Source organism: Haemorhous mexicanus, chromosome 6, assembly GCF_027477595.1.
Source record: "Haemorhous mexicanus isolate bHaeMex1 chromosome 6, bHaeMex1.pri, whole genome shotgun sequence".
NCBI classification, from domain to species: domain Eukaryota; kingdom Metazoa; phylum Chordata; class Aves; order Passeriformes; family Fringillidae; genus Haemorhous; species Haemorhous mexicanus.
In genome coordinates, this window is record NC_082346.1 from 64,415,522 (window position 1) to 64,430,914 (window position 15,393).

Consider the following 15,393-nt stretch of genomic DNA (forward strand, 5'->3'; position numbering starts at 1 on the left):
CTGTCCCTGGGATTGGTGTTGGGGTGGCCTTGTCACCTCTGAACATGGTGTTGGGGTGGCCTTGTCACCTCTGAACATGGTGTTGAGGTGGCCTTGTCACCTCTAGGCATGGCTGCTGCCCTCATCCAGAGGGGTTTGGGATGTCCCAATGCCTTTTCTGGCCACCCTCCTTGCCTGTCCCTTGGATGGGTGTTGGGGTGGCCTTGTCACCTCTGGGCATCACTGCTCCTCACATCCAGAGGGGTTGGGATGTGCTTGGAGCCCTCCCAGGGAAGGCATTGGCTGCTCTCCTAGGATGGGTGTTGGGGTGCCTTGTCACCTCTGGACATGGCTGCTGCCCTCATCCAGAGGGGTTTGGGATGTCCCAATGCCTTTACTGGCCATTCCCCTCTCCTGTCCCTAGGATTGGTGTTGGGGTGGCCTTGTCACCTCTGGACATGGTGTTGGGATGGCCTTGTCACCTCTAGGCATGGCTGCTGCCCACATCAAAAGGGGGTTGGGACGTCCCAGTGCCTTTACTGGCCACTCTCCTTGCCTGTCCCTTGGATGGGTGTTGAGGTGGCCTTGTCACCTCTGGGCATGGCTGCTCCTCACATCCAGAGAGGTTGGGATGTGCTTGGAGCCCTCCCAGGGAAGGCATTGGCTGCTCTCCTAGGATGGGTCTTGGGGTGGCCTGGTCACCTCTGGACATGGTGTTGAGGTGGCCTTGTCACCTCTGGACATGGCTGCTGCCCTCATCCAAAGGGGGTTGGGATGTCCCAGTGCCTTTACTGGCCATTCTCCTGTCCTGTCCCTAGGATTGGTGTTGGGGTGGCCTTGTCACCTCTAGGCATGGCTGCTGCCCTCATCCAGAGGGGTTTGGGATGTCCCAATGCCTTTACTGGCCATTCTCCTCTCCTGTCCCTGGGATTGGTGTTGAGGTGGCCTTGTCACCCCTAGGCATGGCTGCTGCCCTCATTCAAAGGGGGTTGGGATGTCCCAGTGCCTTTACTGGCCATTCTCCTGTCCTGTCCCTAGGATTGGTGTTGGGGTGGCCTTGTCACCTCTGAACATGGTGTTGGGGTGGCCTTGTCACCTCTAGGCATGGCTGCTGCCCTTATCCAGAGGGAGTTGGGATGTCCCAATGCCTTTACTGGCTGCCCTCCTTGCCTGTCCCTAGGACTGGTGTTGGGGTGGCCTTGTCACCTCTGGACATCACTGCTGCCCACATCCAGAGGGATTTAGGATGTCCCAGTGCCTTTACTGGCTGCTCTCCTTGCCTGTCCCTAGGGATGAGCCGTGCCAGGCGTGGTTCCCTTGCTCCACGGCCGTGGGAAGTGGGGAATGAGCTGGGCCAGTGCTCCTGGCTGGAGTGTGGCCAGCAATTAAGCAAGGGCTGAGCTGCTGCCTCTGTGGCTAACGAGGTGTGGGCTGGGAGCAGACTGAGCACGTCCACATCCATTAGTGCAGCTGCCAAAACCCAGCCATGGCTCCAGCAGAAGGGATGGGTGGGCAGCAGAGCCCCACAGCCAGCAGCTGCTTTGGGACAGTGGCATCTAATTGCTCCCAAAAATCCCCATTCCTGGTTTTGTGCTCCAGATTTGTGGCTCTCTTTGTGCCAGTGCTTTCAATCCCAGAATCTCCTCTTGCTTCCCCAGCCAGGAAGGCCAAAGGAGCTGAGTGGTTGGAATTGGTGCTGTGTGTTAGAGCACAGCCACAACAGCATTCCCTGGAGCTGGGCTGCTTCCAGCCTGCCCTGCTGTGCCAGCTATTGTTGATTCAGGAGCATGTGGTGGGAGTTTTTCCACTGGGAAGGAGAAGCACTGCTGCTCTCTCCCTCCTCTGTCTCGTGGCTTCACTTGGAGCCTCTGCAGCTCTGTTGGGGGGGACACCCAGCCCTGTGTGAGAAAGCAAGGAAGGAGTTTCCAATTCCCATGCTTTCAGTGCTATTCCTATACAGCTGAGCTTAAAAATGATGAAAACACCCCAAACCAACAGCTCAAAGAAATCCTTTCCACCACTCCCAGCTGCTTTTCCCTGCTCCTGGTGACCTTTGCTCAGCACCACAGGGATGCTCATCCATCTCCTGGTGTTGGCCACATGGGCTGCCCTGACCTTGGAGTCGATGTTAATCCACCCACACTCCCCAGGGAAGTGATGTCCTTGCTGGGAGAGGCTGCTCTGATCTCCCCCCTTGCTCTGGGCTGTCACAGAGGTGTAAAAGGGCAGTCCATTAACAAGGTCACTTAATTAACCCAGCTGCTGTAACCAGGCTGTGCCACGGGGGCTGGATCAGTCTCCTGCTGGGAATGCTTCTTGCACCTTTTGGGCTGCTGCTTAATTCCTCTGCAGGTGGAGCAAAAACCAGGCTAAACTTGTGAAACCCCTACTTTATCAGCATCTCTAAAGCAGATCCTCTTGGAATGCGTGGGAATGACTTGCTGGAAGGTGCTGAGGGGTCCAGGGGGGTGTTGGAGGCTCCTGCTGCCCTGATTCCCTGGGATCTGGCCAGGCAGCAGCCCTTGCCCAGTTCTCTGCTGCTGTGTGTGCAAACACAGCCCCCAGCCCGGGCTGTGCCTGGCCTGAGAACTGGGGCAGGGTGGCTTAATTGGTGCTTGCTCCCAAGCAGTGCCAATTAAAAGGGCTCAGGCTGTGTCTGAGAGGTTTCCTTCCCTCCCTCCCTCCCTGGTAAACACGAGGGGAAGGGCTGGAAGGCAGCTCTGGGAGCTCCTGCCCAGGGAGGCTCCACCTCCACCCCCCGGGGTTTTCAGGCGCTGCTGGATCAGGAAATGAGCAGCTGGGTCTGGATTTGGCACTAACCCTGCTGTGGTGGGTTCCTGGGGGTCCCTCTGACCTGCAGGAGTTTGTCCCCATGGATGCTGGCTGTGCTGACTTCCAAACCTCACTGGGGAGCATCCATCACCTCCCCTTCCCCAGCTGCTGCTCTGCTCTGGCACAGGTCCCTCCTACATGGAATCCCAGAATGGTTTGGGTTGGAAAGGACCCTAAAGCCCATCTCATTCCAGCCTTCTACAGTTTCCACTAGTCCAGGTTGCTCCAAACCCTGGCTTTGAGGCTTTAGAATCTGCTGGCACATCCCAGTTCTGTCCCTTCAGTGCCACTTGCTCCCATGCTCTGTGTGCTCCTGAATTGTTTCCAGCATGGGCTGGCATTGGGAGGCTCGGGTTGAAATTCCTGCTTTTGGGTCCTTGAGGTAAGACTCCCAAAGTGGGACTGTCCTGGAGAAGCAGGATTTGTGAATAACAGCTCAGGATGGTGCCTGCTCCCAGAAAAAGTGCATTGCTGGTGTGACTGGTGCTTGGAGCTGAGGGCACCTGGCAAAGTGAGGGCTTTGACAGCTTTTTTGGGGGTCTGTGCTCGGGCTGCTCAGCCCAGGGAGCTGCAGTGAAGAACAAAATCCATCAGCACTGGGAGGCCAGGATTTGTGATTTAACAGCTCAGGGTAGTGCCTGCTCCCAGAAAAAGTGCCTGACTGGTGCTTTGGAGCTGAGGGCACCTGGTAAAGCCAAGGATTTGACAGCTTTTTTGGGGTCTCTGCTCAGCCCAGGGAGCTGCAGTGTGGATCTGGGAAGACCAAAACCCATCAGCACCGGGGCGAGGGCTCACCTCGTGGCATGTGCTGCTGATCATCATTTTAATTAGCAATATATTCCAGGGGAGAACAAAGGTCTGGCTGGCTGGAGCAGATGGCAGGGGGGGACACAGAGGTGGCTGCTGCCTCATTGTGGGCAGAGCACTCGGCCCAGGCTGCAGATGCACTCGGGGCCATCTGCTCCCCGCACGCGCCTCCCCGGGGATCACACATTCCTGGCACCCCCTGCCTCTGACCCGTGGCCAGCTGGAGCCCTGCTGGGGCTGGGGGACAATGAGAGGCTGACATGGGCATGTCCCACCCACCCCAGCCCCTCTTTGTCCCCTCCCGGTGGTGGCTGACCCCGAGCCCCAGCACACAAAGGGACGGGAGGGAGGGAGGGGAGGTCACACGAGCACCCCAGCCCAAAACCCCCTGGCTTTGTTCAGCCTCTTGGGGGTGTTGGTGTTGATGGAGTTATTGTGGTTTTGTAGAATCCCAGTGGTTTGGGTTGGAAGGGGAGCTTAAAGCTCATCCCATCCCACCCCTGCCATGGCAGGGACCCCTTCCACTGTCCCAGGCTGTTCCAAGCCCCATCCAGCCTGGCCTTGGGCACTGCCAGGGATCCAGGGGCAGCCACAGCTGCTCTGGGCACACCTTTTCTTTATGTAAAGAACTTCCAGGGCTGGGATTTAATGGCACCTGTTGCCTCAGCTCCTGCTTTTTGTCCCTCGTGGGACACTGTGATGCTGTGGCAGTGGAGGGCCCTTGCCTGGCCCTGCAGCTGAAACGGGAACAGCAGCAGAGCTAAAAAAAGTCCAGGGCCTTAATTCAGTTTCCATGGCAACGTTGTAGATTAATGGCTTTTAGCTGTAATCTGAATGAGAGGTATTGAACTTTTCTGGGCTGATTTAGAGCCTCTTTATGTCCTGGGTGACTTTGACTCCAAATCCATCAGTCACGTGCAGGCAGAAGGATCCACTTGTTCCACTGCAGGAGCAACATCTGCCACTGCCAGAGCAGAGCTCCTGCTGTGGAGCATCACGTGGCAGCAAATACCCTGGGCTGCTACAAGGGTGCCAGGGATGAGACAACGTGTAGTACATGAGGAAATCACCTTAAATGCTGTGCTTCTGCTCCTGGTGCTGCCTGGGCTGATGGGGTGATGCCAGAGGGAGCTGGATGGTTTAAGACCACCAGAGAGTGGTTTTCTTTTCCCTCTGTTAGGCTCAGTGAAAGGCTTGTTGACAGCAAAGCTCTCTCCTGATACAGAGCTGCACTCAGTGCAGGAGGTTTGAATTTGGCTTGGCTGAGTGTGGGGCAAAACCAAGTGCTGGAAGGGAAGGATAACCCAGCTCTGTGATCTTCCCTGCATCCCCATCCCCTCAGCCATCAGTCCCTCAAAGAAAAGCAGCACGGTTTGCTCAGAGGGCAAACCCCTCCCCTGCTCCCCAGCAGCCTGCCAGGCTCTGATCTCTGCTCTGTCCCCTCTGCTGGGTCACTGTGGGGCTTTGGGCATCTCTGGGCTCTCCCAGCACAGAGCTGCACGTGCCAGAACAAGGCAGGATCAAAGAGCCCTGGATTCCCAGCCCAGCCTGCAGGGAGATGAAAGCCTGGCAGCCTCGCTGGAGCCCTGCAGCTCCTTGGGTGCTGATCCCAGAGTCTCTTTCATTCAGGGGCTGCCTTGCAATCCATAACTCAGGAGCCTTTTGTTTTCTCCCCAGCACTGGAAGACGCGAGGCAGCGAGGAGTACGAGGCCGAGGGTAAGAGCAGAGAGCAGCACCTGGCTCTGCTCGTTCTCCCCCTTGCTCGTTCTCCCCCTTGCTCGTTCTCCCCCTTGCTCGTTCTCCCCCTTGCTCGTTCTCCCCCTTGCTCGTTCTCCCCCTTGCTCGTTCTCCCCCTTGCTCGTTCTCCCCCTTGCTCGTTCTCCCCCTTGCTCGTTCTCCCCCTTGCTCGTTCTCCCCCTTGCTCGCTCTCCTTGCAGCCTGGAGGAGGGATCAGAGGGGCTCTGGGTGTGTGGAGCATCCCAGCCTGGCAGGAAGGTGCAGCTGGGCCATCCCCCAAGCTGGGCATGAAAGCTGAGGCTGGCACATCCATCTTGTGCTGTACCCCCTGCCCTCTCCATCCTGCTGTGGGTGTTCCTGGTCCCCCTGCCCTCTGTCCTGGTCCCCATCCTGCCCCGGGGGGCTCTGGCTGTAGTGGAGCCTAGTGGGCACTAGATGTCAGCAGGGACCAGTCATTAAAAGTTCCCTAATTGTCACAGAATTATGAATTCCTGGAATGGTTAAAGCTCATCCAGTCCCACCCCTGCCATGGCAGGGACACCTTCCACTGTCCCAGGCTGCTCCAAGTCCTGTCCAACCTGTCCTTGGACACTTCCAGGGATGGGAAATTTCTCTGGTCAGCCTGTGCCAGTGTTTTACCATCTTCATCAAAAAACTTCCTTTTAATTACACCAGCACCTCTTCCATATTTCAGCTGCTTTCTAACCCCTTCCCCATCCAAAGGGACCAACCTTTTTCTCCTAAAGCTGCTTTTCCAGCCCCAGGAGGTGGCCTTGCAGCTCCCTTGATCCCATAGCAGCCCAGGGGAGGAGGGGTCCCTTTTCCAACTGTGCCAGCAGCTGAGGAAGCTCTGCTGCCCTTCCGTGGCCACCAGCCCATCAGACTCATCCCCATTCCCAAAGATCCTCCTGGCCACAGCCCCAGCTGCTGCTCAGTCTGCACCTGGCCAGGCACTGGGAGGGATGAAAAGCTGTGAGGATGTGGCACCTGGGGACAAGGGTCAGTGGTGGCCTTGGCCCTGCTGGGGAACAGTTGGACTCCATGGTCTTAGATGTTTTTCCAACCCCAGCAATTCCACAATTCTGTGGGCACGAGGCTCCTTCCCCTGGTGGCACAGGTGAGTGAAATGCTGAGCAGAGTCTGACACTGCTGGGCCAGTACCCACCTCCTAAAGCCCAGAGTGGGCTCTGAGTGGGATGAACCCAGAGAAGTGATCCCTTGGGATGTGCAGAGCCAGGAAGGGGCTGTGCCCCCCGCAGCAGCAGGTTCTCTGTGGGGTGCAGCCCCCCAGATCCTCTGCTGCTCACTGCAGACACCAGAGCAATCTCCCCCATTCCAGGGCAGCTGCGCTTCTGGAACCCAGACGACCTGAACGCCTCCCCTGGGGCCTCACCGAGCCCAGACTGGATCGAGGAGAAGCTTCAGGAGGTCTGTGAGCACCTGGGCATCACCAGGGATGGCCACCTGAACAGGAAGAAGCTGGTGTCCATCTGTGAGCAGCACGGGCTGCAGGCGGCGGCCGGCGAGGTGAGCGACCCTGCCCTGCCTGGCCTGCACTGTGGGCCCCCAAAATCCCTCCTGGACTTCACCACCAGCACAGGGGGCTGCTTGGGAAGGGGCTTCCAGCTCCAGCTGCTGGTTCTCAGTGAGGTTTTTGGTCCCACAGCAAGGCAGCTGCCAGGCTGAGCCGTGGCGTGTGTGCTCCCCACGCAGTCACGGAGGGGTCTGGAATTGAAAAGCATGGCTTGGATTCCAAACATGTCTCCTTAATCCTGGGAATTTTCTGGCTAGGCACCAAATAGGGGTTAAATATTCATGGGGGGTTGCTTTTGACTTTGTGAAGGCCTGGGGGTGTTTCTGTCCTGCAGCAAGAGCCCACAAGAAAATGAAATTTTTAACAAAAAAAAAAAAAGCAACTCTTGTCAACTGAGGATTTAGTTTTATGAAAAAAGTCAGATTTTTTTGCATCTTAAGATAACATGGCTTGTATTAATTTCCTCCACAAAACATGTTCCTGAGCAGGTATTCCTTTGCAGCATCCACAGTGAAATGTTTTCAGGGTATTAAGGCAGAAAATAATACCTGAAAAGATAAACTGTAGGCAAAGAAATAATGAGGGACTAATCTGAACATCTCCAGTCCTACTTTTGAGAAAGCAGCATGCCCTGAAGCATAAAACAGATTTATGATAACCTTGCAGTGTCTCAGGGTTTTTTTTTTTTTAGCCTGGTCACTTCAAGCTGCTCAGGGTTTGGCATCTGTCTCATTACCTTGAGCTGAATTCCTGAGGTCACACTGGCTCTGGAGCAGAAGGAAATGAGTTTTTTTTTCCTGCTGCCTCATTAAACAGCAGCTCCAGGATGACCAGGAGCTTTTCTTCATGGTGTATTGTGCCTGTAGTTTTCCACATGGAGAGTAGGGAAATGTGGTAGGCTGATGGAGCAGTAACTCTTGCTTTGCTCTTTTTGGAGCCTTGGGAATAGGATGTTTGCTCTGTGCCAGGTTTTTTTTGGCCTTTTACATGATTTCTGGCTCCTTGCAGGTGCTTGAAGAGGTGCTCCATAACCTGGAGCAAGATGGGACCATGAGCATAGAGGATTTCTTTTATGGCTTGTTCAGGAATGGGAAATCCCTCACCCCTTCAGCATCCACTCCCTACCGGCAGCTGAAACGCCACCTCTCCATGCAGGTGAGAAAGTGAGAGGAGAATCCTGGGGGCAAAAGGAGCAGGAGAATTCCTGAGCAATTCCCCCCCAGCCTGTCTCCTCCTCTTCCTCAGTGCTTGTCCCTGCAGGGGCAGCTGTGAGGCAGGAGGTGGTGGCAGTGAGCTCCAGAAGCAGATTTCAAATTCTCGCTCAGAAAAAACTCTTTTGGGGGAGATAAAACACAGAACACCCTCATGGGAAAGGGGACACGGCTCCCCTTTGAAGTTTTGGGGTTTGGAGAGGGCTCTGGCAACCTGGGGAGTGCAGTGGCAGAGCCTTGTAGAGTTCCGGGGTGGTTTGTGTTGGAAGGGACCTTAAAGCTCGTTCTGCACCTTCCACTGTCCCAGGGTGCTCCAAAGTCCATCCAGCCTGGCCTGGAGCCACTTCCAGGATGGGGCATCCAGTATGAACTGGGTGCAGGGGGAAGCACTGCCTGGGACATGCAGCTCCCACATCTCCACTCCAACTTTTGCCTTTTTTCCTGAGAGAGAGTTTGAAATCTGCTCCCTGTCTTTGCCTGGAGGCTGAGGGCTCTACCCAAACCACTCTCCGAGTGCTCCCCGCAGCTGTTTCAGGGAAAATGACATTCCAAACCAAAAATGAACAGTGGAAAACCTTTCTGGAGCAATGAGGCCAGCTCTGAAACACTGCTCCTCCTCCTGGGATTTATTTTAAATCCCGAGTTCCTCCTTGCGCCCCGGTGCCGCGAGGTCAGCAGTAGCAGCACTCCCGTGGGTTTGGCTTGGCAGTGAGGAAAAGCAGAGCTTAATCCTGAATCTCTGGAGCAGTGCTAGGGAAATGCCATTGGTAAAGCCCTGTGGGCACTGCCTTTGCCCTGCCTCATCCTCATCCTCTCTGCAGTCCTTCGACGAGAGCGGCCGGCGCACGACCACCCCCTCGGCCATGCCCAGCACCATCGGCTTCTCCCTCTTCTCCAGCCTGGATGATGGCATGGGCTATGGCTGTGTGGAGGGGGTCCTGGACTGCTGGCACCAGGAGGGCATAGAGAACAGCCAGGAGATCCTGAAGGTAACCCCCAGCTGCGTCTCACCCCTGGTTTTATGTGTATTTTTGTCTCCCTGTGTTGGATGCTGAGTTATTTTGTCCTTTCCAAAGTCCCTGTTTTTTCCCCTTTTGAAACTTCCCACAGAGAAGCTGTGGCTGTTCCATCCCTGGAAGTGTTCAAGGCCCAGCTGGACAGGGCTTGGAGCAGCCTGGACTAGTGGAAGGTGCCCCTGGCCATGGCAGGGGGTGGAACTGGCTGATCATTAAATCTGTTCCAACCCAAACCATTCTATGATTCTATAAAAATTCCCAGTGCTAGGGACAAGAGTTCTGGGAAATTTCCAATCATTTCCTTTATGGTGCATCCCATGTTATCATTTTTAATGATAAAAATACACTGTGATTTCAGCATAGCTTGAAGAAGCATTTGTTAGGAAGCAATTTAATTCCTTTTCCTCCCTGAATAACTGCACCTGCAAACCTCTGAGCACTGGGGTGACCTGAATTATTGCTTGTGCTGAGGTGGAGGACAGCACTTGAAACCCTGCCCAGTCCTCAGTGTTCCATTAGAGAGAGTGAGAGGGTGATGGGGATGACATCAGGTACCTGAATAAATCCATCCCTGTCCATCTCATTAGAAGCTGTGGGTGGGAGAAGATAATTTCATGTGATTCCAGCAGTGATGAGTGGGATTCTCCTGGCTTTTAAATATCCATGTGGGTAGAGAACAGCCAGGCTGGAATGACCTCTGCCATGGCTCAGGATTTAAAACCCACTCATCAGCTGGCTGAGAAGGTGGGACCACCTTCACTTTGTTCCTTTCCACTGGAAAATTGCTCTGTACTGGTGTCACTGGGTGGTTTCTCCAGTGTCTGCATGGTTCAGCCCCACCTCGAGTGCTTTGCTTTGTGCTCCTGCAGGGTTTAGGTTGGGAAAGCCCAGCTGTCAGCTCAGCCCTTGGTCACCACTGAACCCCATCCCCAGGTGCCACATCCACACGGGTTTTGAACACTTCCAGGGAAAGAAGAGGCTTGGAGCAGCCTGGCATGGTGGAAGGTGTCCCTGCCCATGGCAGGGCACTGGGTGACCTTTCATGTTCCTTCCAACCAACCCATTCTGGGGTTTTACAAAATCCCAAGCAGCTGCTGATGATAACTGGCTTTGAGAGCTGGGATCCTCCCATCCAACCCCCCCTGCAGGGCTGCCTCTGGGTTGCCTCTGTTGCAAGAGCTGGTTTTGTTTGCCACGAGCATCCCCAGCTGGTCCCTGCAGAGTCCAGGCTCGTTGGGTCCTGCAGGGAATTAGTGCAACTCATCAGTCCTGGGCTTAATTTCCTGTTGGTCTTGCAGCACAGCCAGGACACTTCCCCTCTCCACAGCTGGCAGCAGCTCTGCTGGAGGGAGGTGGCAGAGATGTCTGGTTCAAGTGTCACAAACACCCCGAGGGCAATAAATCAGCCAGCAAAGATCTCCTCTGAGCCTGCTCGCTCTGTCCTGTCAATGCCTGCAGAAATCTCTCCAGGCTGCTGCAGGAAGCTCATCCCACTCAGAGGATTTGTTGTTCCCACAGGCTCTGGACTTCAGCTTGGATGGGAAGGTGAACCTGACGGAGCTGACGCTGGCTCTGGAGAACGAGCTCCTGATCACCAAGAATGGGGTGCACCAGGCAGCCCTGGCCAGCTTCAAAACAGAGATCAGGCACTTGATGTGAGTCCCAGGGATGGCTGGAGGTGCTGCTCCCTGCTCTGCTTGGCCAGGCAGGAGCTGAGGGGTGGCACTGGAAGGCTCAGTTCTCTGTTGGAGCGCTCAGGAACTTCCAGCTGTCTTGTTTTGCCTGGGAAAACCACTGGAACCTCCAAGGATTGCAGAAAAAATGTGGTTAAAAATTAAAAATGGAAGCAGGAGGCTGTTCCCAGTCTGGGAGTGGTCACTGCTGTCCACAGTGGTCATTGGTGGCCAGGGAATGCACAGCTCAGGGCAGAGGCTGGTGGAGTTTGTCAGCACCTTTCATCCAAACTGATCTGGGGCACTGCAGAGGTTCTGCCATGTGGTAGATGTGGAGGTGAGGTACAAAATCTGTACCATTGTAAACCCCAGTGTGTTTCCTTTGAAAGTCAACACAGTTTGACTTTGTGCTGGACTCACTGTGAAGGTTTCTCTATTGAAAAAGAAGGCTCCAGGGAGAGCTCAGAGCCCCTTCCAGGACCTGAAGGGGCTCCAGGAGAGCTGGAGAGGGACTGGGGACAAGGGATGGAGGGACAGGACCCAGGGAATGGCTCCCAGTGCCAGAGGGCAGGGAGGGATGGGAGATTGGAGATGAATTCCTGGCTGGGAGGCTGGGGAAGCCCTGGCACAGGGTGCCCAGAGCAGCTGTGGCTGCCCCTGGATCCCTGGAAGTGTCCAAGGCCAGGTTGGACAGGGCTTGGAGCAGCCTGGGACAGGGGAAGGTGTCCCTGCCATGGCAGGAGGTGGAATGAGAGGATCTGGAAGGTTCCTTCCAACCCAAACCCTTTCAGGATTTGATCTGGGGGGCTGGACCACAGCTGAGGGTCTCAGGTGTTGAGGTCTCAGGATCTGTGGGGGACACCAAGGCATGTCCAGGTTCAAATCCAGTGACTAAATGCAGTTGATGAGACCCTTGGAAATCCTTCCAAGCTTCTTCCTGATGTTTCAAATCCCCTTTTTGGGGGGGAGCAGTGAGGGCTGACCTAATGCAGGCTGGCTCTGCTCTGCCCTGCCCAGGGAGAGGTTTGACCAGGTGGCCAGGGAGAAGGAGAAGCTGCGCTCGGACCTGGAGAAGGCAGAGAAGCTGAAATCCCTGATGGCCTCGGAGGTGGACGATCACCACGCCGCCATCGAGCGCCGCAATGAGTACAACCTCAGGTGGGGCAGCTGCAGCACCAGCCATCCCTCCTCCTGGCCAGGGGCTTGGTGACACCCAGCTCCACCCCCAGCAGTGTTGGTCACCCTCTTCCTTGGGGGGGGTGCTGGTTTTGGGTTTCTCTGGGTCTGGATTGAAGGCACTGAGACAGTAATTCATGTTCAGACTCGGGTGTTTATTATTTCTTATCAGTGACACAGTCTCACTGCTGGGAGTTCAGCAGCTTTTCATTAGAAGGCACAAAATGCCCAACCATCTCTTGGTACCAGGTCTTTTAAGACTAAACCATCCAATTAAGAGCTGACACCCAGATTGTTTTCCCTTTTAACCCAATAAGTGATCCCACAGATCCCACAATGGGGACTTTTCTGCCCAATTACAAAATGCCACCCAAACCCATGGAGAAGAAGGAAGAAGCAGCATGAAGAAGAAACCCAGGACCACACCCTGTGCCCTCCACCTTGCTTCCATCCACAGCACACTAAAAACCCCAAACCCTCAGTTTCTCACCCAGTGACACACCCACACTGCTCTCTGAAATCTGTTTCACACTTTTGTGGGTTCCAGTCTGTCTTGGAGTCTGGGAAACTTTCTCCATGAGTGAGGGTCAGAGTCAGTGCTGTCCTGGGGGTCAGGGCACCCCAGAGCAGACAGGGAAATATTCCCTGGGTTTCCACACTTGCTCTGACAGGCTCCTGTCCCCCTGGCAGGAAGCTGGATGAGGAGTACAAGGAGAGAATCTCTGCTCTGAAGAACGAGCTGCGCAGGGAGCGGGAGCAGATCCTGCAGCAGGCCAACAAACAGAGGCTGGAGCTGGAGCAGGAGATTGAGAAGCTGAAAACGGATGAGAACTACACCAGGGACCGCCTGGGCCTGGCCCTGAAGGTAACAGGGGCTGAGCACAGCCAGGATTTCCCCCAAAATCAGGAATACCCTGGCAGGGGAGTCGCTCCTGCAGTCAGTGTTGGAAGGATGAGTTCTGGGCTATGTTTAGCTGGCATTGAAGTGGTTGAAGCAGCAAGGTTGAGGCATGTCCATGAGAATTGGTGTTTGGGGCACCTTGATGGGTTGTTCCATGGATTCCTAACCTCCAGAGATTTCAAATCTCTGCTGCCATCACGTGCAGAGTGTGTGTGTGCACAGCTCTCAGATGAGCTGTCAAGCCAGGAGATAAAACACCTTGAGCAAGTTTAAAATCCTCTTTTAAAAACAACCAAACCATGCAAAGCAAACTTGCTGTTGAGCCTTTTGATAATTTATCATAAGTCCAGTGTTCACACTTGCTGTGGCAGGGGTGGGCTGTGTGTGAATAATTCCTAATTCCTGCCATCACCTGAAGCTTGGAATAGTGTCATGCTGGGTTGGGAGTTACCCTTATAATGCTGGTTTTTCCTCCTTCAAGTGCTGATCTGTTGTGGGGTTTCTTGTTTGCTCCAGGAAAACAGCCGCCTGGAAAACGAGCTCCTGGAAACAGGAGAAAAACTGGCTGAGTGTGAAAGTCTGGCAAGCAAACTGCAGAGGAACTTGGAAAATGTCCTGGCTGAGAAGGTAAATCCCCCTTTTCCCAGTGGGGTTTCAGAATGAAATCACTTTTAATTGCTCCATTGCAGCTGATAGCCAGAGGCTTTGGGGGTCTCTATCCAGATTATCCAGGCACAGCTTGGTGGCATGGGCTGCCTTCCAGCTAAGGAAAGCACAGATATTCCACCTTAGCTGTAATTCTAGTCTAATTAAAGCAGGGACCCTTAGAATGAAACCATCATCCTGAAGAGCTGCAGGGATTTTTTTTCTTTCCCCCAGCACAGAGTTTTGGATGGGCCCAACTTGCAGGTCCTTTCCAGGGAAGATGATGCAGGTTTTACATGGCATCACTGCTGGAATTGGGTGAAAATCGAGGTGAACAGCTGTTCATGGCTGTGTTACATTGAACTTTCAGAATCTCAGCTTCTCCAAAGATGTTTCAGGTTGGGCAGCCATAGCCCAAGGTTCATTTTTTGGGATTTCCAGCCTTCTTTAAAGCTTGGGATTATTTACCACACTGAGATGTGCATGTGCTGAGGTGGAAAGCTGTGATCTGGAGTCAGAATGAGCAGGAGAGCTGTGCTAGATGGCAGGCAGGTTTTTTGGAGAAGTTCTTCATTCCCTGCTAGGAGGAAAGTGGTTTTTATTTAAAATAAAAATGCAGAGTGGAGAGAGAGGGAGTGCAGGCTGCAGCACTGCTTGGGATGGCACCCATGCTGTCCTGAGCTGCAGGCTGGGTGGATAACTGGATATTCCACTCCTGTGTTCCAGTTTGGTGACCTGGATCCCACCAGTGCAGAGTTTTTCCTGCAGGAGGAGAGGCTGGCCCAGATGAGGAGCGAGTACGAGCAGCAGTGCAGGGTAAGTGGGGCTGAGACCCAGCTCCTGTGTCCACCAGGAGCATCACAGAACCATTCAGGGTGGAAAATCCCTCTCAGATGGAATCCAGCCATTCCCCCAGCCCTGCACTAAGCATGTCCCCAAGTGCCACATCCTCACTGCAGGCAGCAGCACGAGGCAGGTTGGGAATCTCTTCCCACAGAACCAAGGGGGTGAGGTGCCCCCAGGGTGGGCTGGGAGAGGGTCCATGGAGCCCTGTGAATTCATAGATGCAGGAATTTGTGGATGTGTTTTATTTCTCCTCTATTTTGCTGGTTTTCAGATCAGAAATATATATTTTTTTTAAATAAACCTGAGAACAGAAAGTTTGCTTTCTGTTCCATCTTGTGTACTTAAAAGACTTGAAGGTGAGCCTGCAGGTTTTCTATTTCCACACCTGCTTTTGGATATCTGCAGGGGTACCAGCTCATCTATTGCCCAGGGAAGCTGTGGCTGCCCCTGGATCCCTGGAGGTGTCCAAGGCTGGGTTGGATGGAGCTTGGAGCAGCCTGGGACAGGGGAGGGTGTCCCTGCCATGGCAGGGGTGGGATGGGATGAGCTTTGGAATCCCTTCCAACCCACCCCATCCTGGGATTCTGTTGTCTGTTCTGCAGGGTCCTTTCCATTCAACCAAGGGCTGCCTTTGAAGCTGCAGTTTAAAAGCAGAAATTGTCCAGAAGTAGGAGTTGAATTGATACTTCTCCATATGCAGCTGGTTTTTCTCTTTTTGAGGATGGCAGATACAAGTCAGAACTCAAGGTTCACTTCCTGGGCCTTTCAGACCTGCAGGGTTCAGTGTTTGCACACTCAGGGAGTTGCTTTCCCCAGTAGCTGCTGTTCCTGGAGTGAGTGCACAGCTCTTGGCACAAACCCTCGGGATGCTCCTCTGGCAGGCAGGAGGAAGGACCAGATGGTGAATGCAGTAATGAGGGGATCCCTTTCCTAATTTGATCTTTTGCTTCTGATTTGATTTTTTTCAAGTGGATGGTGTCTGAGGAGGCATTTCCCAACTGTTTGGAAATGTTGCTAAAGCTGCTTTTTAATGAA

The 15,393-nt window shown here is 54.2% G+C and overlaps 1 protein-coding gene across 6 annotated transcripts in view; it reads left to right on the forward strand.

The window, feature by feature from the left end:
- NIN (ninein) overlaps positions 1-15,393 on the forward strand; it is a 67,876-nt gene that overhangs the window by 20,996 nt on the left and 31,487 nt on the right. For all 6 annotated transcript variants that reach the window (XM_059850684.1, XM_059850683.1, XM_059850685.1 and 3 more), the window contains exons 5-13: positions 5,296-5,335; positions 6,696-6,883; positions 7,899-8,045; positions 8,923-9,090; positions 10,636-10,772; positions 11,808-11,948; positions 12,657-12,831; positions 13,384-13,494; positions 14,239-14,328. In XM_059850684.1, coding sequence (XP_059706667.1) covers positions 5,296-5,335; positions 6,696-6,883; positions 7,899-8,045; positions 8,923-9,090; positions 10,636-10,772; positions 11,808-11,948; positions 12,657-12,831; positions 13,384-13,494; positions 14,239-14,328 — 1,197 coding nt within the window. The remainder of the gene's footprint in view (positions 1-5,295; positions 5,336-6,695; positions 6,884-7,898; positions 8,046-8,922; positions 9,091-10,635; positions 10,773-11,807; positions 11,949-12,656; positions 12,832-13,383; positions 13,495-14,238; positions 14,329-15,393) is intronic.